General features: G+C 45.0%; 1 protein-coding gene across 3 annotated transcripts in view; it reads left to right on the top strand.

The window, feature by feature from the left end:
- The window catches only part of LOC142560223 (neprilysin-1-like), a 53278-nt gene extending 31121 nt beyond the window's left edge, over nucleotides 1-22157 (top strand). For all 3 annotated transcript variants that reach the window (XM_075672170.1, XM_075672171.1, XM_075672172.1), the window contains 11 exons: nucleotides 1278-1376; nucleotides 3607-3684; nucleotides 3769-3881; nucleotides 4931-4989; nucleotides 9284-9335; nucleotides 13318-13385; nucleotides 16548-16678; nucleotides 17033-17098; nucleotides 17841-17942; nucleotides 20413-20489; nucleotides 22008-22157. In XM_075672170.1, the coding sequence (XP_075528285.1) occupies nucleotides 1278-1376; nucleotides 3607-3684; nucleotides 3769-3881; nucleotides 4931-4989; nucleotides 9284-9335; nucleotides 13318-13385; nucleotides 16548-16678; nucleotides 17033-17098; nucleotides 17841-17942; nucleotides 20413-20489; nucleotides 22008-22119 (957 nt within the window). In that variant the 3' untranslated portion in view covers nucleotides 22120-22157. The remainder of the gene's footprint in view (nucleotides 1-1277; nucleotides 1377-3606; nucleotides 3685-3768; nucleotides 3882-4930; nucleotides 4990-9283; nucleotides 9336-13317; nucleotides 13386-16547; nucleotides 16679-17032; nucleotides 17099-17840; nucleotides 17943-20412; nucleotides 20490-22007) is intronic.
- Nucleotides 22158-22736: the final 579 nt, after the last annotated feature.

Below are 22736 nucleotides of genomic sequence, written 5' to 3'. Positions count from 1 at the left end.
TCTGCAGCCCAGGGTCATGCTACGTGCTATTCGAAGAAATTGATGCGAACACTTGGACCTAGTGGGGCGTACCCATGGGCGGCATCTGACTGATCTGAGGAGGACGACGTGCCCTGCTTGATGTTGGCTGGCTTCTACATTGGCTAGCGTTTGCTACCCCTCGTAAATAAACTGCGGAAATAGTTTACCTACGGCGCTTCCATTTAACGATATAAAGCTGTCGTTCTAGCGGCAAATGAACTTTGTGTTGGTACAAACTTAAATATGCAATTTAGTTTCCTACAGACTATGCCCGATTGTTACCACCTTTGTCATAGGTCAAGTTTTTGTAGCAATGTGGACGTGTTTGTTTTGCGATAAGCATACTTATTTATATGGTATAAGCCTCGTCTTGATGCGAAATAATCAAATCGCCCATGGAGCGAAAAAGTCAGCAGTGTCTTTAGCAGAGAAACGGGACCCAAATTCCCATAGGCCAGAACAGCACATCAGGAGCGCGCCTCGACGGAATATAGCGGGCGAAAGGGCACACCTGCTGCGGCAATAGTGCGCCATGTGTTGCGTGAGGGGAGAGGGCATCGCCGCAACGCCAAGTCACCCTCGCTCTCGGAAGGCAGCGCGCGCTCCCTGTCTTTCTTACCCCTGCTGGGCTTAGCTGCTGCGCGCGCCTGCCAGCCTTGGTGGCCGCTGCTGGTTCCTCGGTCTCTCGTCGCGCAATACGTCGGTGGCATGCAGCGTTCGAACCGCAGGCTGCTTCTGCTTGCTGGCTCGAGCAGCATGTACCGCTATGGTACATTACTCGCAGCGCAAAACTCGAAGGCCCTCTCAGCAGCGTTCAATTTGACATTAGTGCTTTCGCGTTAACAACTCATTAGAAGTGCTCATGCCTACTGTGATTTAATGGTTTCCCCTTTGGCGATGAACTGTTTTAAATATTTGTTTTTGTTTACACTAGGGATGTCTGACTTCCGGTACAAAAACTTAGGCCTGACGCTTCCTTCTTCCATTCATAAGAATGTAAAGCCTTCCCGAAATTAAGATTAAGATGTTCTTATTTTGTGTCTCGTCAACAATATCAAATCATCAAAAAATACTCAGTGCTTCTTGATTCTATAAAATGTAGACAAAATAGGTCTAGTGGCGAAAATTTACGAAGTTATTCAATTCACAATATCAAATAATTAAACTATATAATGCGTGGACCTATGGGCAGTGACCTGCCAAGTTTTGTATTGTAAAAATTATGTAACGGCGTTTTTCTTTCTACCTCCTCTTAGGTCGAAACGATGATAGAAAATATAACGAAGACCTTCAGAGAGTCTCTTTCCACAAGAGATTGGTTGACCGGAATCACAAAGGATACAGCTCTGACGAAGGTGTGACGTTACACTTCATTAGTGGCATATCGCACGTGTTTTTTATTTATACGCGCCTGTCGTGTTTTTTTTTTGTGGTTCCCATTTGCTTTCAAGGAAACTTTACGAAATGCTTTCTCTTCGTATTATATGCTATCGCACTTCAGAATTGGACATAGTTCATTACGTTGGTATTTTCCTGCACGTATTAGCTCTAGTATACCCAATTCCCGCGCGGTACTCAACGTTTCTTCTTGCTCTCCGCAACATCTCAGCGATGTCCGACCATAGACATGGGTGGTTCAGGTCCTCGTTATTTTATTTTACATCGTACAAGTATTTGTTTAGCCGAGCCAAAGATAACGCAGAACCGACTTCCCGATGAATGTCAACGTTAATGCGTTTAGCATTGGAGCGATGTAGCGAAATCCCGTATTGCCAACGTCGCAACGTGCTTGCAACCGGGCTTCTCTCTCGCGGTTACTACTGTGCACGCTGCGCCGTCTAGCGTCGCCGCCCGAAAGCCCGCGCGTGGCGCAGATTTGTTTCCGACAACCCTCGGAGAAATTTAAATGACAATTTTTGCCATTGTACAGTGACATACCCAGTGGCACACAACTCGTTACTTAATTGAACGTCAAAGAAGTTTACTGAAGAGCCGAACCCATAAAATGCCACATAACCGTCGACCCATGTTGGTATCAAAGAGGCTCATTACGAGCACCACAGGCCGAGTGGCACATAGTCAGTTCTCCAAGTAGGTAGCAAAGAGGTTTGTGGAAGAGTGGTACACATACACAGTGCGATATACCCAGTGACTCAAATGGGACTGACCGCTGTTTTCGAACCCTGTACCCTCCTCAAAGCCACCTGATGCGCAACTCGTTCGACTACCATGAAATACCCAGTGACTCAGGTTGGCGGAAAAATGTTACAGACATAGGCCGATAGAGAGAAGCAAGCTTTAAGATCTGCTAGAGGTGTTAGCTTCGCTGTTCGCCTGACATGCTATTACACGGGCGGGGTGATGATAATGATATATAACAGCACATACAGTCTGGCACACAGACATTATATATATATATATATATATATATATATATATATATATATATATATATATATATATATATATATATATATATATATAGGGAGAGATACAAAGTTTCGTTAAGGCTCGTGGCCCGCAAGAACGTCAGCAGAGTTCTTTCTTGGTGCGTAACGCACATGTGATGCTTTGGCATTGGCCAAGACTGTGCCGTAGTCCCGAGCTCTAGTTCCCTTGAAGGTGCAGATACATACAGACAGTCAGCTCCGTAAGAGTACGTGGTGTATCCTAAGAATACTCATACCATTATTATGTCAACGGAAAGCCATTGTTCACCTACCTCAGAACTAACTGCTAAATGTTTCTCTTAAGCATTACATCCGTAAGGGTTGTCAGTTGCGCTATTTAGTTGCAGCAATGCACAGAGAAACACGGCCATTCTGTGCCTTGGATTGTGTTTCATCTATGTACCTGGTTATAACTTCGCACCACCATTTGACTTACATCATAAATGTAAGCATGCGTTCAGAATAAAAAAAAAATTACACAAATGTGTGAGTGTTCCCTATGGCATTTAGGTTTATATGGGGAAGCTTCGGATCAAGGACCAACGGAAAGCCCCTCATTCTCGGTAGGCCATACTTCACAAAAACAGCGCTAAGAATGAAGAGGACGAAGGAAATCGGCCTTCCTCACACACGTATTTTACTTCATCATTGTTTTTGTTAGCACTATTTTTATCTACGACCAGAAAACCAACTTGTCCACGTTTCCCTACTAAAGGCGAGGCACAGGTGGATGAACACCACAGTGATTAAAATCTGAGCCATAAGGTTAAACTTGGCATCAATTCTACAAAAATAAAGGCCCGAATTTCATCTGGACTGTTGTGCCATCACAAATCATGAAAAACTCCCACGAATCGCGTTCTGCATACGGCGAGTTGGCATGAAAATCTAGAAGGCAGCATGAAGGTGCCAAGAGACCCCACAATCTTGCATCCTCATGTCGGTGTTTAGACAAATACCCGTAGCTTTTACGACAAAAACATCAGCCGGTTAACTTGTAAACGTACATGAAGACACTGTTGTTATCATATGGAGATGCTAAGGTAATCGAGCCGTCCTTCTTGCTGAAAAAGCTTTCGGCATTATATTATCAGAACAACGCCAAACTGTCAAAAATATTTTTTTTTTCGTTCAGTTGAAAAAAATGACCAAAAAGATCGGATTTCCGCCATGGATTTACAATGACACCGTTATGGAAAACCGCTTTCGATACGTAAGTAAAAGCTCAAGGTTCATTTTCAAACTACTACGGCAGCAAATTGAGTCCTTGATATATTCTCTCTTTTCTTCATTGAAGGTTCGACCTTTCAACATCAGCGTCCCGCTTTTTATAATTATATTATCATTCCAAGACAATGCTGCCATAAGGACGCTGCTCTTACTTCGTAGGAAGCCAGATAAGAAAAACAGGCACGTATTTATGGATGCAATTGTCGGAAACGTCATTAGGCACAGCAATTTATTACAATTCCGCCTTTTCAGTTGCATAATTGTTCGCTCCTGCGCAGGCTTTCTGATTAGAAGTTGAAGAATTTGGGGAATTAATCCCAATATCGTCAATGTCAGAAATTATTATTGCGATTTCAAATATATGGACAATGCAGGCGCATTTTTGCCCTCGCCGTCGCCGTCATGGTGATGTTCCGTATAAATCCCGAGGCTATAATGCCGTCGCCGCGCGTCGTATGCTATATGTGCTAGTGAAAACATGTTAGGGAAGCCGATGATAGCTGCTCAATCTCGCGCGAGCGAAGGAGAAAAGCGGAGAGCAAACGCGCCGTCTTCCGACGCGCGAAAGCCGTGGTCGTAGGATGAGAGCGAGGGAGGAGGGGCGGCGTTCTTGTGTTCCGGCAGCAACTCCGCATTTCGCGGCTGGGCGCAAGGGCAGCTGACGATCGCGGCTCAATCTCGCGCACAATAGGGAGGAAAGCTGGGAGGCAGCGTGGGAGGGAGGGGCCGGAAGGGCTTCGACTCCGCCAACAAGGGCGCACTTTACACGGCCGTGAACGCTCGCCATCCATGTCTTGAAACTAATCTGCAGACGGCGCATACCTTTGTGCGCGCTGTGTTCTCGCCGCAGCAGCGTTGTAGTGATCGACAGCACGAAGGTCACTTGGCTCGCTGCTGCAGCCGCGCTTGCCCACACCAGCGTTTTGACAGCGAGTGTCCGCGCTCAACGAGTGTGATGTGTTCCTCTTTGCTTGCGTGCGCTGACACCGTGCTTGTTGATTCAGTTAGTAAGCGAATGTTTCCAAGTTTATACGCCCGATAAAACTACTACTATCCTTACTTTTTATAGTTTCCGACTAATTCGCTATCGCAACCGATGCTTCGCCTTTCGGGTGAAACTGCGACTTTTTTTTACATTTGTATAAACCACAAAGACAACTTACCTCTTTCAAGAAAGTTTCATGAAAGTGATATCGTAATGACAAAACCTATTTATGACATCTTTACAGCTGGATCACCGCTCCTGCCGTCGTAAATGCCTTCTACAGCCCCTCAACGAATGAAATGGGTAAATATTACGAATTATAAAAAAACATGTATCAGAAATTGCTGTCAACCTCTTATATTGCGTTTTTCAGTGTTGATGATCATTTTACGCAGTTGGCCTATTCACGTAAATTACGTAAACGGTGCACATTACTTGCACGATAAATTTCTGCCATCATTCGATTCCTTTTGAAGAAGAGGTGGCCACTACTACTACCAGTTGATTCTTTCCCTTACCAGGCCTATTGAAATGGACCAATTTTATCGGACAGTTCTTCTACATGCTGTTCAACGTTTTTGTTTGAATTCATCTACTAGCAACGTTATGGACCTTCTGAAATGACGACTGAGCTTTAAGTATTGGTCGAGGATGACAATGTTTAGCCGATTGGGGAAAATGAAAAAAAAAAAAACTTCTACTGGAGTTATTGTCAAAACTTACCTCCAGTGTCAAGCACTTCCACAATAAAACGACTCAAAATTTGCGCTTTGGCCAATTCGACAACATAATTTTTCAATGACAGCAGTAGTGAAGACACACAAGCTTTTGGCGGGTTGTCTTATTTTCTGTTCCGACGTCCAGGCTGTTTTAACGATGTCTCAATCATTGGCGTTCATAATTGGCGTTAATTAGTGGGCGTTAATTCGATAATTTTGTTATTCTAATATTAGGTGATACTTTATTTTTCCCACCGTGGGTTGCTTTATCCATCAGTGTTGCAACAGCGCATGTACAAACTATTAGAAGCAATTATTCCTCACTTGGAGGGGTTTTCCCTCACACAAGAGCACGCAGTCGATTTCAGACCAACTTCTTGCCGAAGCTTGAGTAGCAGTTTGATTCCTTACATCCTGAACACCGCCTGCGAAAGTGCCCTTATTCATCACTGTGCAACACTGTGCAACGCCACCAATTGCTGTACAGTACTATGCCGGAAGCGAACAAAGCACGTGGAGGCTTCAACGCCAGATGAACTCGCCGTCGACTAGCTTGGTTGACCAGAAAAGCTGATCGAACGCAATAGTCAAGCATTGAAGGCTCCTGCATGCTCCCTGATCTGGAAACCATTGTTTCGCCAGTCTATAGAATGCACTAAAAGACGCACCAGCTGCTTGCTGCAACGAATAAAAACAAATGCTCCTTGCACAATGCCAACTGACGTGTTTTGACATTTGCGCAGCCACTACTTTTCCGCGCCGTATGTGCATCACTAAGGATAGCATCAGTGCCAACAAATCTGCTTGCTATTTTTTCACGCTGCTTGACTTCCAAAAGTTGGAAACTAAAAGCCTGTCGCACATTTACGATAGTTCATAGTTTTTCTCTCTAACTATGGCATATTACATTCATTCTTGTTCCTTGAGGTGTTTCTTTGGTGTTTATGGATTCTCCAGAACCGCGTGAAGAATTATAGCTGCTTCACGTCCATTAAGAAACACGATCAGCCTACAATTCTATGTACCAAAGTATACGTTGTGACTACCAAGACTACTGGATCTTAAAATAAAACGTTAAAATGTATAAGTACCGACAACGGGCATACTTCTTGAAGGGGATGAATAATTAACACACATTGACTATTTAGGCTTCTTTGTAATGGCTTTAGGGCACGTATTAAAACCCTGAAAAGAAAGCCGTGCAGTTGTGAAGTTTTGTCTATGAAGCAGAAATGCTAAAACAAGCACCTCATTCAAGATATCCGTGCTTGAAATTGGCAATGAAATATATTGGTGTTCCAGTTATTCCTTTCCCAAAAGCAACTCACTAGCACCTCAGGACGATATTAACTGCAACGCGAACACATTCTTAGCAAATTCCGTGTGTTGAGAGATACTTGTAAAGAGCGTTTGTGCAAGCCTTCCAGCCATGTGAATGTAACTTTAGAAAGGCCTGCTTCATAAAGTGCAGAAAAATTCACCGAAGATTACGATACTCCTTACTGCTAAATTTGAGCGCAGCTCTATATGTGTTTTCATTTCGTGATATATTGGCTGGTGCCGACAAACTGTCTCGTGCGGCACATTGCAAACGGAGCGAAGAGTGGCGCGACTGCCTCGGTAATCGGGAGATAGCGAGAGGCAGTGCGCGGGTGACATGTGGGGGCAATTCACAGCAGCCGCCGCAGACAGACCTCCGCTCATGCAGCGCTTTTGTTCCATATATGGTATCGATCGACGCGCTCGCCGCGTGAAGACGACGGTGCGCTACTCTGGAGCCATCTTGGAGCAGCCGTCGCCGCAGCGCCCGTCTTATGCGGCACTTAGCTTTTCTTCTCACCCTTTCGCTATACTCTCCTCCTGTGGTTTCCGCCTCATGCTTTCACTGTAGCTTCCTCCTCCGCTCTCCTCCTCGCGCTGTCTTCCTTACCATCATCTTTCATTCCCAGCTGCGCTCCGCGTTCGCTCTTTTATCTTTCGCTGTGCTCGTTTGCTAGGTTACGAGCAACGCCGAGACACGCCGACTTTCAACGTAAGAAAGGCGCCTAGGAGCTGCACTATAAAAGATAAACAGAGATTTTTTTTATTGCCGATGCGGATGACGTACTTTTTTATGCAGGTAATTTTCACATCTCCGAGAAATCCAGCAGTCTAGGTATCGCTCATGCACATACACGCGCGCACACGCACACACACACACACACACACACACACACACACACACACACACACACACACACACACACACACACACACACACACACACACACACACACACACACACACACACACACACACACATACACACACAAACACACACACACACACACACACACACACACACACACACACACACACACACACACACCGCAGTAACGCAGTGCATATGGCATTGCGTACCTTAGCTTCAGATCGCGAGTTGAATACCTGCTCCGGTGGTTGAATTTTGATGAGAGCCGCATGCTAAAAGAAAGAAAAAGAAAAAAATTAGAGTTTCGCCAGAAAGGTGAAGTGATTGTATCGATAGCAAAGTCTGAGACGTTTGCATGAATTGCATGAAGTCAGTTTCGGGATTTTATCAGCTGTACGAATTGCAGTCAAAGTCTTCTTACTAACTAAACACGCAAGTTTACAAGCATGGCGCCACACGCACACCGACACACACGAACAGATCTCCCTTGGTGACCGCAAGCACTTGCTCACATCGTTATTATGGAGAACGCAGGCAGATGGGAGGGAACGCTATGTGCTGCCGCTTGCTTCATCACGTCGCCGAAGGTTAAATTACACAACCCCCGACATTAGGTGTGCGGAAAGACAGCATGCATAAAGCCACCAGCCATCTCGACTCGCCCTTAGCATTTGTACCCGGCGCGGATTACCTCCAAGTTGAAGCGCACGGGCCCTGTAAGTCATCAGCCACGTGGACAAACATACGCAACCCCTGCCAGGCTTTAGAAAAGCATACGGGTGCTTTGCTTACTGAGTGGACGCTTGTACACGTGACCTCCAACATTGGGCGTGCGTCAAGTCACTATCTTTCTCAGCTCACTCTCGAATGCTTTTCCTTGCACCAGGAAGCACATGGCGCGTGAGTTCCGCATTCTTATCGCACTTGGAGTTCATGCGAAACGGCGGTGCTGGCGAAGAACGCCCCAGGATCTAAAAAAAAAACAATAACTCTGGGGTTTTACGTGCCAAAACCACGATCTGATTATGAAGTACGCCGCAGCGGGGTACCCTGCAATAACTTTGACCACCTGAATTACTTTGACGTGCACCGAGTGCATGGCCCATGGTCGTTCTTGCATTTCGTCCCCATCAATATGCGGCGTCCGGTGCCGGGATATAATTCCGAGACCTCGTATTTAGCAGCGAACAGCCTTAGCCATCACGGTGGGTCAACCCGGAATAAGGAGGCACGGCGTATTTGTTGTATACGGGGTGCCTCATAATCCTGGGGGCCCTTACCACGCACTAATTATCACCTAACCAGCGCTTCCGCACATCTTACAATCAGATTGCCGTTCTGGCACGGAAAATCCCAGAATTTAATTTTTACCACAGGTGCCTGTGTGTTAAATAGACGCAAATAAGTTTGCGTTAGAAGAAATGAATAAATGGACCGAAATGTGTTTTTTTAGCATAAATAGAAACGAGTGATAAAATGACGTGATTATTGTTTCCTTCTGAGATGACAAATACTTTTGCATTCACTCACAAATCAGTTCATGTGAGCCTTGAATATTCGGAACTTGTACTCATGAATGAAGAGCTTCTTTATTGTCTTTTTTTTTTGGCACAGCATTTACCCAATGCTTGAGGTCCAAATATGAAGTATCACTTATCGCTGCTTTAACATCAGCCCTTTCTTCCAGTATTTCCGGCTGGAATACTGCGAGACTCATTCTACCAGCACGGACTGCCTGCGTACGTAGAGCCTTTTCTAACTTTCTTAGTACTCTTAGACATAGAAAAAGCCCACTAATAATGTCGACACTAAAACGCTAGTGTTTGTTCTGTTGAACTTTAAGGTCGGGTGCGTCACCTAGAGCATTTCTTTGCACGACACACGCCTTTCATTTTCTACATTTAAAACCAGTAAGAATAGCACTGGCGAAATATTTTCCGAAATTCCGAACGAAGCTTTTTGTACATGCTATAACGTACCATAATGCCGAAATAAAATGAATGAATGAATGAATGAATGAATGAAATTACCCTGATGTTATTACTGAATACTGTCATACGTTGGGACGATTCAACGCATATATCGAACCTTATGGGAAGTGAAGCTGTAGTCACGGTGTAGGCAACGCCCGTAAAGCGCACAAGAATTTATTTTAAAATGAGCTCACCATCCCAGTCCTCTGAACGTGGATGTTCAGCGAAGCGTTAGCAAAACCACTACTACAACTGTCGAGGGGCGTATATAATGCTCTACCGATTATCCGGATGCTTGTTTTCAGCTTCTTTTTTATAGAAACGCGTGGTGTTCTGTTTGATGTATAGGTGATCTCAATGAATGTATGCACTGTTCATTTCACTTTACTGAGGGCTTGTAGCCTCTGCCTTAGGCAAGTTGAACCATTGGATTTTTGCTTTTTTGCTTGCTTACGTGGTTATGAGCCATTGATTATGATCATAGATGTTTGTTTTGAGCTTGTTCCGTATTGAAACGTACGCTGTTCTGTGCGTTGTATGTATGGCTCGAACTAACTTATGCACTGTTCGCTTCAGTTTTCTGAGTTCTTGTAGCTTCTTCGCTACGAGGGGGATGAACCATTGGATTTTGGCTATGCGTATCGGGGCATGAGCCATACTCACTGAATTTATGTGGGTATGAGCCATCGCTGATGATAATTTTTGTTAAGGGATGGACACGAAAAATGCCGACCGCCGAAAGCCTAACAGCTTCGCTGTAAAACGCAACAAACCTGCAAAAATCATAGAACAGAAATCCGAAGAATTTGCAGTCAGTGGTCAATATTGCAAGTACAGAAACGCATCCAAGTCGGTCGTTCTGTTGGCGGTGCGGTAAAATCTGATTTCTGCGCTGGTTGTCTGGCTTGGATACCAATTCACTAAATGTGATTTTTTGTGTTTAGCTTTTGGAAGTTCGCCTGAAGTTGCGAAAGCCTTCTTGTTATCCACACATATTTATAAGTATGACCCCATGGTGCATTAGATCTGGATGTCGAGCAGCAACGAGGATATGTTGCTTGCTGTCATTTTTCATTCTGCGACATAAGTGGCGAAAGTCCTTTTGCCACATGTGAGACACTGGTGCAAAAGATTGAAAGATACGAAAAAAAAAAAAACGTAAAGCCAGTTCCACGCTGCGTAATCTGTCAAAACAGCAGAGCTGGTGATGACTTTCTGAAGTTTGAACTCCTGTATAGCGCGTTTTTCATGAAAGTGTTTTGTCTCGTTTGTCGTCGTTTTCCTAGATTCGAGCTACGCTTCCGGATTGCACACACTCTTCAGTTGCGCAAAGTTTCTATCAAACCACCGTCTACCACACATCTTGCAGCTGTGGCCGCACTCACGGTCGAGCAATTCTTCCTTTTGAACCGTTCATCGGCACCCTCCGCGGGTGGAATCTCTCTGCATCGACGTCTCTGCTCGGCCTCCGACTCTCGAAGTGGGGGGTTAAGCTTGCCTCTGCTCGCGCTTCGCTTGACTTGCCTTCTCTTGAAAGTGGCGGTTGGCTTGCCTCAATGGGCTTTCGGCTTGAGCTTGTCCTTGTCGGTCACCGGGATTTAGATGACGTCGGCGCTGCCACTCTCGTGCGAGCCGCCGCTGCCGCTCGCGCCGAGCGGGATGCTTGGGGCTAAAGGGCGCGCGCCGGCCATACACCTGCTCGTAACCCCTATCCTCCCCCACCTATGGCATATCCCCCATAGTGGGTTTGTGTCGTTAACTCACCCCCTGAGTGAAACCAGACAACGGACAGCGAAGAGTCGACTTAGAACAGCTCCGCTGTTAAAAAACGACGAATCATATGTACTGAAAACTGAGATTGAACAGCGCGAATAAAAGAACGATACGAAGAAACAAACATCAAACGCAAGTGCTTATTGTAAACTGGAAGTTTATTTGAAGTTCTCCAGCCATATTCTACCTTTTCCAGCATGGGCATGCGTACAGCAGTCGCATATACATCTGCAAAATCAGCAACGTGGTAATTTTTCATGCAAAGGGGCTATTTATATTTCCGACAAAGCAAGAGAGGAAGCGCTTTCATATTTATCTCCTTTTTTTAAATGTCATATGCTTCTATATACATTGCAATGGGTAATCGAACCTCGACCGGAGCGTTGCAGCCACACACGTTTCCTCGATGCCATCACTGAAGAATCTTAACCAGCTTTTCCAATTGTAATGCTACCTGCTACCTCACAATTGTTAAGGTCGCATTATTTTTATTGATTTCGGCGTTTAGACGGCCACTTTTTTTGCACTTTACGTACATTTTACGCTACCGTTCTATCCTATGCCGTATTGAGCGCCTAGAGCCGCTTCTAAAGAGCTCTTTCGTTAGAATAGTGAGCCCTCCGCCGCGCTACTACGTACTTCCGTCGAAATGCGATACGGCACGTACTCCGTCCTCACTCCGTCCTCACTCTTGCACTATCTTGCAACTGCAATCCATCTGCTGCCATGAATTCTTTGTGAATATTTATGAGTGCGACCGTGAAAGGCGCGCCATCGGTGTTCACATTTAGAGTGAGAGCAAAATTATGCCATGTGGGCCAAGCAGATTGCGCAAAAATGTTAAAATATGCAAGCGCCCCGCAGCTGGACACAACCAAGGTAACGTTGTCTGCCATCGTGAGGAATAAGTGAGACTATTTTTTGTATTTGACTTTTCTTGCTGCGTTACTAGTCGTGCCGCACTTACTTGCTTTTCGCCAACTTTCTTTCGGGCTTAAAAAAACATTTATATAGCACCTACTGAACAGAAGAAAGTTGGTAGGGAATTTCGCAAGGTGGTTTACAATTTTCTCATTGAGGCTTTTGCTCTGAATAATGTTTGAACAGGTGAATGAATCATAGGAACTGATTATGTAATTAGGTGGAATACAAAAGATTGTTTGACTTGCTCCAAGCGACGGCCAATATATTGCCTTGGTTTTGTTCAGCTACACGATATTTGTATGTTCTTTGAAATTTTTGCACAAGTTACGTGTAGATGAAGAAGAAGTAGATGAAGTGTTCGCAAGTTGCAAAGTCAGGTTTGCTAAGGCTGATCTAATTGATCGCATCCGAAATCTTGCCGCCGTGATCTGTGCTGTCACTGGTAGAATAGGAAGAACAGGGCCCGCTAGTGATGCATGTGCCAGTGAATCGGCAGTTTCATTAAAAAACAAACCTTTATGACCAGGCACCCAAATCAAATGAATACATTGCACATGGGCAGGAACTGGTAAGTGGAAGAGCTTAGCATGGGTGACTCATTAGTAGCGGTAAGGCAAGAGCATACAGAAAGGGAGTCAGTAAGAATAGCAGCCGTTGTAATCATTTGGTCTAATTTACTCATTTGGTCAATTATTACTCATTCAACAGCACCTTCCTGATTACATTTTAACCGGTATTTCAACCCTATTCAATGCTATTCCCATAGATATTAGGAAATTTGTGCTCTATATTATTTTGCTATAATCCACCCATTTCTTGGCCAATCCCCCATCGTGGGTAGGAGCCACACGTGCCACAGGCTACAACAACAACAACAGCAGCGTTAGCTCAGTCCGGGATAGTTGGTTTATGTTCATGATAAAAACGAAACACATCTCCAGAACTTCCAGTATTGAGATAATGTTTTCAAATTTAATTACAGCAACATCGCTCCTGTCAGCGCGCTTCCATTTGTCTGTTGGAGTAATTGTTAATCGAAATTTGTTGGCAGGTCTATTAACTATGGAGCGATTGGCACCGTCATCGGGCACGAAATGATTCATGGCTTTGACGACTTAGGTAAGTTTTGAGATGTCCACTAGTGACACGAGAAAGGTGAGATGCAGAAAGGCTAACAAGAACAGAAAATTTGGTTTGCCACCTGACAATGGAGAACATGGGATGAAGGACTTTGCTTTGATAACGGGGTGTCAATAGAACAAGCTAGCTCTAATTGTGAAGGATAATTTCTGTACACTCTATATGGTATATACACATGGACTGTATTCAAGTGTCTCCTCGCGATCATACTTATCACAGGAGGTAGTGCCAGCCATTCTGACACGAAAAGCAAAGGACATCGTAAAAACGCATTTCACGAGGCCATTCGCGATGTCATTGAGATGATTGCCTTTCGGAGTGGAGTCATTCAATGGATTTCTAATTATCTGCTTATGAGATTGGTTATTGGGTGTACCGTCGATCGCCTAACCGCACGACATCATACCGGTCGGGGTGTTCCCAAAGGCGGAAAACCAAGAGCGCCATATTCAGCCTCACACTCATTGGCATCGTTGAACGTCTGGAAACTGGAACCAAGGTATAAAAGTACGCAGGTGACATACCTGTTTGCGCTTCAGTTATGACACATTGTTACACTCAAGACTCCAAAAAGCTGCTACACTGACAGCAGTGTACTTCCGTAACCAAGGCTCCGCAATTTCATCAGACGAATGTGCTCTAGTGGCGTTCACTCGAAAAGCAAGGACGCCTTACGCCATCTTAATTAACGGTCAATTAAATTTCTACCCCAAGACTCTTCCATTTATTCGCAGGATTATTGTAGAGTCGATCATGGAGCCTGCGCGTGACCTATAGTTGAGGCAGCACCGGGCAGCATTTTCTCGGTTGTTCAAGTTTAGTAACAATTTGGGCGACGCAAATACAAGCTCTGTGGGATTTGTAGAAAACCATCTTTCTGGGCTTTCTGAAATACAGCTTGCCCATACTGACCAACAATCGCAGCACAAATCCTCGTGCTCTTCAGGCGATTCAAGATCGGGGTCACAGATATTGTGTTGGTTTACCAAAATGCGCTTCAGCTGTGGCACCTATTGCATTCGCCCGGGACCAACAAATACAAACGTGTATTGTGGTCGTGGTACTGAGAGTGCACGTTAGGCAGCTCACCCGAGTCGATTAAAACATCTGCCACACTACCTTCAGAAAGTCCACAGCCATGATTTTAGGATACCATCCATAACTGTTACCATAACCTTCCACAAGGCTTCACCTCGCAACTAAGTCACTGTTTTCTCCTCGTTTGGCTTGATGTGCAGATCGCCTCATCGTACCAGAGAAATAAAAAAAATGTGAGCTGGCCTCTCCTGCTTCCAAACAACTGTCCTTGCTCCTATCGCTCGGGAGGTATGCTGAGCATGTACATACTTATACTGATGACTCACGAACTATCCAGTTTACGTACGGAACCATATTTTTCCCTGCCAGATCCACCACCACCAGTTTCAAAACGTGCCGAACTACGACAACGACGGCTGCGGAAGTTGAAGCTATTTGCGCTGTTCATCGTCTCCTCTGCTAAGAACCACGAAGATGGTCAGTATTCACCTAATCGAAGGCACCACTTAAGTATATTTGTGAGCCTTGTGGAGCGAACCACAGAAACAACTTATTTTCAAGATTATACTACTAATCTATACTTTGGCAGGGAAAGTTCACCACATGACATTTCACCGGTCTAAAAGTTAATGCGGTGCCTTAAGTAACGAGCACGCCGATAACTCTGGTCAGCGCATTAAGGACTCATATAGGAGTTGACACCGTAATCAAGGTAAGATGCCGCTAGAAAGCTTCGAGTACTCGCACGCGATATCAAGTACTCCACGTGGAACACACCCAAGTTTCCGAAACAACCGGCTGCACTACCCGAAACCTTCGCTCCACCTTCGCATACCAACCAGAGCCTGACGACGCGATGCAAACATGCTTTAATGAGTAGCATTTTAGAGTGCAGCTCTGAGGCGCCCGTTCGTGCGGCAGGCGTCTGCGTTCGCGTTCCTCCTAACCAAGCAAACGAGCACAGCGAAGGATGAAAGAGCGTACGCGCAACGCAGCAGGGGATGAAAGACTGCGATAGCGAAGACACAGCAAGGAAGAAAGCGGAGGAGGAGGGTATGGCGAAAGCGTGTGAAAAAATGCGTAGTACCGCGCAAGACTGCTCTGCGGGTGCGATGGCTACGAAATAGTGACAGAGTAGCGCGCGTTGTCTGTTCACCGATGATGTCACCTATACCATTAATGGAAACAAAGCGCTGCATGAATGGAGGTCGGTCTGCAGCGGCTGCTTTGAATTGCGCCTGCGCGTCACGGACGAGCTGCCTCTCGCGATATCCTGATTAGTGCAGCAGTGCTAATCGAGATAGATTGTCCGGGCTAGCCATATCGCGAAATGAAAACACGTAAAGGGTGCGATGAAATTTCGCATTGTATATAGGGATTATCATAATCGTGGGTAATTTTTTCTTTTGAGGGCAGCCACATTTTTTTGAGCAAGCAGTTGGGCGGGTGTTCTGGGTACCTCATTGTTTTCGTGGGTCCATGCTTGTCCCATTGGGCACTAAAATTTTATGCCGCTGGGGCCGCTGGGTATGTGCACTCGGCATGTGCCACTAGGTATGTGGGGGTATGTGCCGTTGTGTATGTGCGACTGGGCTTATGCCACTGGATAGCTGCCCCTATATATATATGCTACCGAGTATGTGCCCCAGAAGGCCACTTGTTATGGGCAACTGGATAAGTACCACTCGATAATTGCTGCTTGGAATCTACCCTGTTCATAATGCATCGTATTACGTAGATGCGAACTCCATTTGAGTCTGCGAGAAGTTTTGGAGCACCCGGATTATAATTGCTGGTATAGCGATAGTGCATCCAGTGGTTCTAGGAGGTCACACTTGAACTGGCATAAAATGTTACGCAGATCCAACTAACACACTGGAATCTAGTAATGCGAAACTTCAGGGAAGCGGGTGATTACATTATGTACAACTAATGGTGGTGCATACAACTGAGCTTATTTTATCATATGCAGCGGGCAACCTAATGAAATGTTTATGTTTATCCATCAAAAGCTTCCGCAGCTTTTTAGGAGACCTTATGTTGAGGATTTCTAAACATCAAGATTATAGCTTCCTATACTGTAATTTTCATATGTTTTTGCAGGTAAACAGTTTGATGAGGATGGGCGGTTGAGAAACTGGTGGAGCCCTTCTACTCAGAAAATGTTCGACAAGAAAGCAAAATGCTTCATTAAGCAATACAGTTCCGTCTTCAGCGAATTGGCTAACACAACGGTGGGTATATACTAAATACAGATTCATGTGAACTTAGCATGACCTTAAAGGGCATAATTGCCTCGCTACTTTGTTGAGCAACATACTCGAGAAGACTGTTTCGGTTCGCTAAATTCCTGAACGCCTGTTGGTTTTGTGTGGAAGTTTGGGAAATAAGTTTCCAGGAATATTTCTCGCACTGGGACCTCTAATGAATGATCTTTCTGCTACGAATAGCGAGTCGAAAGCTATTACTGATAACGTTTTTACGCTTATTCTAAACCCGCCACATAATGCCACAGTGTAAACCGATAGAATCAGTTCTTTAACACTGTTTTTCTAACCTATAAACGTGTACTTATGGTTCACTTCCAGCTGAACGGCGTGAATACATTGGGTGAAAATATGGCGGACAACGGGGGGCTTCGAATGGTATTCAGGGTACGTAATTTTTTCGTCCCAGAAACAAACATCACACGAACCGACAAGTACAAACTGTCAGATTAAGTGCGATTGTCGGAAACTGTCGTGTTACAAGTCGGTTTTATGAAACATTGCTGCCGCTAAAAAGGTGAAGGGATGTATGCTTCTCACACGGCTACTTTCCACAAAGCCCATGGAAAACTGCGCCTAAGAGCGCATTGATGGTGAACCTTTTACAAACGGCTAACGAAGACAAATGCATCTGTTCAAACGTTGGCTGCAGCGGTATCCGAAGTGCCATCACTCTTCATTCTTACAATACTAACGGTCTTTCGGAAATGTTTACTTATCTCGCCATGGGACGAGAGTGCTGAAGGAACTGTATTGCTACCTAGGTCAAGAAACGCTTCATCTGTTCACAACTAAGATATGAAGGCAAACACTGCAATGGCTAATGAACTAATTTATCATTATATCGTGTCACAAAGTTACGGCATTATTTACCTGGGTAATACAGCGAAGTTACAATTACACCGCATTGGAATGAAAGACACGGAAAGTGAGGAAAAGCAGTCTACCGTGAAAGATGATTAGGTTCGATGAAGAGATAAGGAAATTAGGAAGTATGAGTTAGCTTGACGAAGGACTACGGGAACCGCAAACTTTTGGGAGAGGCTTTCATGCTTGGGGTGATGAACAGGATGGAAACGCTTACGATACTTCCATGGAAGGCGGCTATGCTTTTTCCTTTTTTTTTCAGACGCTTGACCAGCAACTGAAGGCTTTCAATACGCCAGACGTGCGCCTTCCGGGACTGGAAGAGTTCTCAGCGAAGCACCTGTTTTTCATTTCCACTGCATTCGTAAGCTTCCCTATTCCGCCTCTGGTTAACGAGGCAACTAAATTCATGAGCCTGAAAAAATAACGGAACCACAGTGCAGAAACAAACAAATTGACTGGCGCAATTGAAAAATTTAATTATGGGGCTTTACGTGCCAAAACCACTTTCTGATGATGAGGCACGCCGTAGAGGAGGACTCCAGAAATTTCGACCACCTGGTGTTCTTTAACGGGCACCTAAATATAAGTACACGGGTGTTTTCGCATTTCGCCCCCATCGAAAAGCGGCCGCCATGGCCGGGATGTGATCCCGCGACCTCGTGCTCAGCAGCCTAACACCATAGCCACTGAGCAACCACGGCAGGTGACTGGCGCAATTAGAGGTAATAGTTTAGTCGCTCTTCCCCAGCCGTGGTAGCTCCGTTGCGAAGGCGTTCTGCCACTGGGAATTAGGTCACAGGTTCGACTTGATGCCGCGGCGACAATACTTCAATGGGGACGAAATCCAAAATCACTCGTGTACATACTGTTAGTTCCATGTTAGAGAACCCAAGGTGGCAAAAATTGTTCCTGAATAGTCCAGTACGATGTCCCCTATAAACCGTTATGCTGTTTTACGGCGAGAGATTCATTTTTGAAAGTTACTATTCTCAGCCGTGACGCTGCAAACAACAGATACGCTGGCATTCCATCTACGCACTCTTTTATTTCATACCTCGTAGTATGGAAGGACAGTTTCTTGGCCGCAGAAAAGCGTTTTGAACCAGCGGAAGGGCACGCTGTCGCCTCCTTGCTCTCTACCACTTTTTATGTCACTGAACATTTTCTCGCTTCAGTAGGAGCAGGTCGAGTTTATATAGTACATATGCTGTCATGAGAGATGCGCCCTAATTATATTAGGAGTGGCTTCCAAGTACCTCGCGTGGCCGATCCATCTCTAGGCACTCTTAGGGCGTAGAACATGTGCTTCGGGAAATTAGGCCGTCCCCGTAATCTGTGAGCGAAGTTCAGCGAGATCACAAATAGCGGAAGCACATGTGCTTTGGTGAGCCTACCTATTGGGTGAGTGGACGAATTGATGAGACAACGCATCGAGCCATAGAACGGAGGATACCAGGTGTAAATTAAGAGATGAAAGCGTGATACTAGGTCGTGATGATGCGATAGAATTTGTAGAAATAAAAACTTGGAGGACGCTTCAGCTTCGTCTCTGGGAGTGTAACACCATTGAATTCCAAGGTCCCTGACTGAGTCGCACACTTCCCGGCAACTAGAGCTTATGTAACCGCAATGTTCATCGGAAAACGCTGGCGGCGAAGGCTACGCGCAAAGGCGAGCATTCTGGTAGAAGCGCGGTCTTTTGCGTGGGCCGATCACGGTGGTTGCTCGGAATTTGCACCTGTCCTGCGCCCATTCAGAAGCAGGCAATGCTTGTTCGCGTGCCTCGACTGTCTCGTACAACTTATGTATAGCGCAACCGCACCATCGCGTCTTCCGCGGTAGTCCCCTTTAAATTTATTGCAATGGTTAAATGCTATATTCTGGTTTTTGTCGCTGAAAAGTGTAGCACAGAGATTTCTTATCGTGCCCTTACTATTATTTTTGTAAAACCAATTGCAGGAGATACTTGAAGCGAAGTGAGGTAACTGGAGATCGCAGGGAGAGGCCTTCGTCCTGCAGTGTACATAAAAGAGGGTGATTATGATGCTGAAAAGCGGTAACACTAAAACACATCCGTAAGCCCGCTGAACTCGATTGCTGCCTCATAAAGCGGGGGCATTACAGTTTTTCATTGTTTTGCCGCGGCCATGCGCTTTCGATCGTTGCTTATGTGCAGCTAAATGTGAAGCACCTACCAGAAAAGATCAGGTGAACAAACGTCTTTCTTCTATGACGCAAACGAGTACTGTTAGGATGCAGACGCTGTCCTTTAGAAACAAAATTTCTAGAAGAACTAATCTACGACGACTACACGAGTATGCGAAATAGCAATCTTTCGAGGCGAAAATTAATTTATTGTACACTGAATGGACCACACCCGCCATGTCATGACGTGGCCTCCAATATGAGTACTACTATGGTGTGTTCGAATATTACGAAATAATCCCTCTCACCCTGCGGGCATTTGTGGCGCAGTGCGCAAAGCGCCGGCTAGCCGTGCCTCAGTGACCATTTGGACGTGGGCACGATTACCTCAGCAACAGATTTTTTTTTTCATTGAAGAGCACCTTATACGAGCTTAGGCAAATTTTGTTTAGACTGCACTATCTGCGGGATAATATTACGTTTTTTTAGAATATAGGCTATACGTTCAGGGTTGGCCCATATTTTAAGATGTGCCATCTTAGGAATTGGCCACGTACTTTAGGTCAGATAGTTAGGTAGCCGGAAAGACGATATCGTCGCAGACAATGCGAAGAATGCTATTCGCATCAAAACCAAATTTGTAGCAGCTTTTCAATAAAACAACAAACGCTATGTTCGTCTCGCAGGTGTGGTGTGGCAGCTCACGTGCCGGGGCTCTGCGTCTGCAAATAGAATACGACCCCCACAGCCCTCGCCGAGAAAGGTGACTTTTATTCTTGCTCCATTTTTTCGTACTGTTTAAGTAAATGTGCTCTCACTGAGTTGGTTTGGAATAGAAAGGTGCAGTCCTGGACATCTTTTTGTTAATGCATGTGTAACGTTCACTCTGCTCGCAATCCAAAAAAAAAAAACATCACTCTGAAAAATGGTGAAGCTATTGCAGTTTAGCGTCACCGTCGATTTTTTTTTTTTTGGAATATCAGTGTACGTGTCTCGGGCACAAAACCCGGCAAACTGACGAATATGATGCCGGCCCTAAATGTACTGGCACCTGCCCACCCGAAGGGAGGGTCCAAGAATCAGGGGAATTTCAGAAATGGGCTGGAGGTACGAATTGAGAAATCTGTAGCTGTGATAAATAAGTGAAAGCGAGTACAATGCGGAAATTTTTCCTTGAACAGTCATTCTGAGACGCCTTAAAAATAGAAATGATACGATGAGCGAACTAAATAATTAACGAGTCTCAAACTACAGAGGAAATCATTTTACCTGCACAAGTAAATTAATCATCTATAAAATCTGTGAAATAACTGTTACCACGAGGTGGTTTGGTAAAACCGAGAAGATGCGAAAAACAAAGGACATGTGAGGTGACGACACCACCTCGATGTTCTTCAACAGGCATGCCATAACGTCATGGATTTGTACCGCGTCTGTTAGGGCCTAGTTAATTAATCATCTACATTGTCTTATAAAGGAGCCAAGGACTGAACATAGCATGTTTCGGAAAATTTCGCTCAGCCAATGTGGGCGATATAGAAATAAAAAAAATATAATGTGGAACCCGCAATGTCAGACTGACATACCAGAGCGGGAATTCGGGCGCAAAATAAAACACTAATAAGAAAATGAAACTTCGACCTTAATTCTTCTTCATATGATCAACCTGTTATCGCAAAACAAACACTGATATAGCTTTAAAAGAAAATCTTAGCAGTCCAAACTCATTCAGTTAAGTCTGGGTTCCTCACTACCACGTGCCTCATAATCAGATCCTGCTCTCGACACGTAAAACCCCAGAATTTAAAGAAATGACGACAGACTATTGGCGTACAAGAGGCATATGTAGACCGTACATGTGGTACGCCATTATAAACAGCTGGGTAGCTTTAACATGCCGATATTCTGAATTCACGTACTTGATCATATACCTGGGAGTCAATTACTTGCCTCTTTGCGGTACTCTTTGTAACAAGTCTCAGTTAGGCAGGAGTCCCAAACCTAACTTTAAAGCTGTTTTACAATCATTGGCTGTCACAGTGTTGCCGCTTTTGATCATTACATTCAGCACCACGTTTTCCAGATGAAGCAAGAAGTCTCAGTGACATGTCACGAATACTAGTTATTCTCGCTTGAAGAACATCCGGCAGTACGAATCAATGTCAAATTCCTCGTGCCCACTAAGCGACAATAATATTAGTAAAGCAATCGCGATGTCTTCGGATTTGATTTTATGACATGGCTTCGTGTCTTCAGTCCAGATATTTTTTTCCTTTTGCAGGATAAACGTCTCTTTGAAGAACATGAAATCGTTTACTTCGGTATTTCGTTGCAATGAAACAAGGAAGATGTCGTTCAAGGCCAAAAGCAACGAGTCTTGCGTGCTGTGGTGAATTAGCACGATAATAAAGTTACCTTTTATCACGTTCTGTACAAGCAACTGTATGTGACGCACATTCGCATCTCGGCGTCGTTTAATCTCTTCCTTTCAAGCGCAATATGCTAACGGTAGATTTATCGATGTGAAGTTTTCACATATTCTTAAAACTCTCAAGAACACCGCTAAACAGCATACGCGAGATGTATCCCACAAGCGTGGCAACTGTAAAACTGTTGGCCGCGCCGTGTGTCATGCCGTGTGCAAAGCAATACGGTGCCCGCATAGATGATCTCAGACAGGCACCTGCTGACTGGCAACAGAATATATACGAGCCGGGGCAATCGCCCGAATGGCTAAGCTGAAAATCTAAACGGTTTGTGTGAGTTACCCAGAGCCACTTTAGTTTCTTTCACTCATAACTTTGGAGCCGTGGTTTTCCCAGCGAAAGCCACCACTATCAGTTTCAAGACATGTCACCCAACGACACCGATGGCTGCGGAACTTGCAGCTCTTCGCACTGCACTTCGTCTCGTCAGCCAAGAACAACCTCGAAGATGGTGAATATTTAGTGACTCAAAGGCAGCACTGCAGTCTTTGCTATCAGCCCTGCGTCGTGGACCACACGAACAA

Source organism: Dermacentor variabilis, chromosome 10, assembly GCF_050947875.1.
Source record: "Dermacentor variabilis isolate Ectoservices chromosome 10, ASM5094787v1, whole genome shotgun sequence".
In the NCBI taxonomy this organism is placed as follows: Eukaryota; Metazoa; Arthropoda; class Arachnida; order Ixodida; family Ixodidae; genus Dermacentor; species Dermacentor variabilis.
The sequence above is the reverse complement of the archived record's forward strand: the minus strand, read 5'-3'. Positions and strand labels throughout refer to the sequence as shown.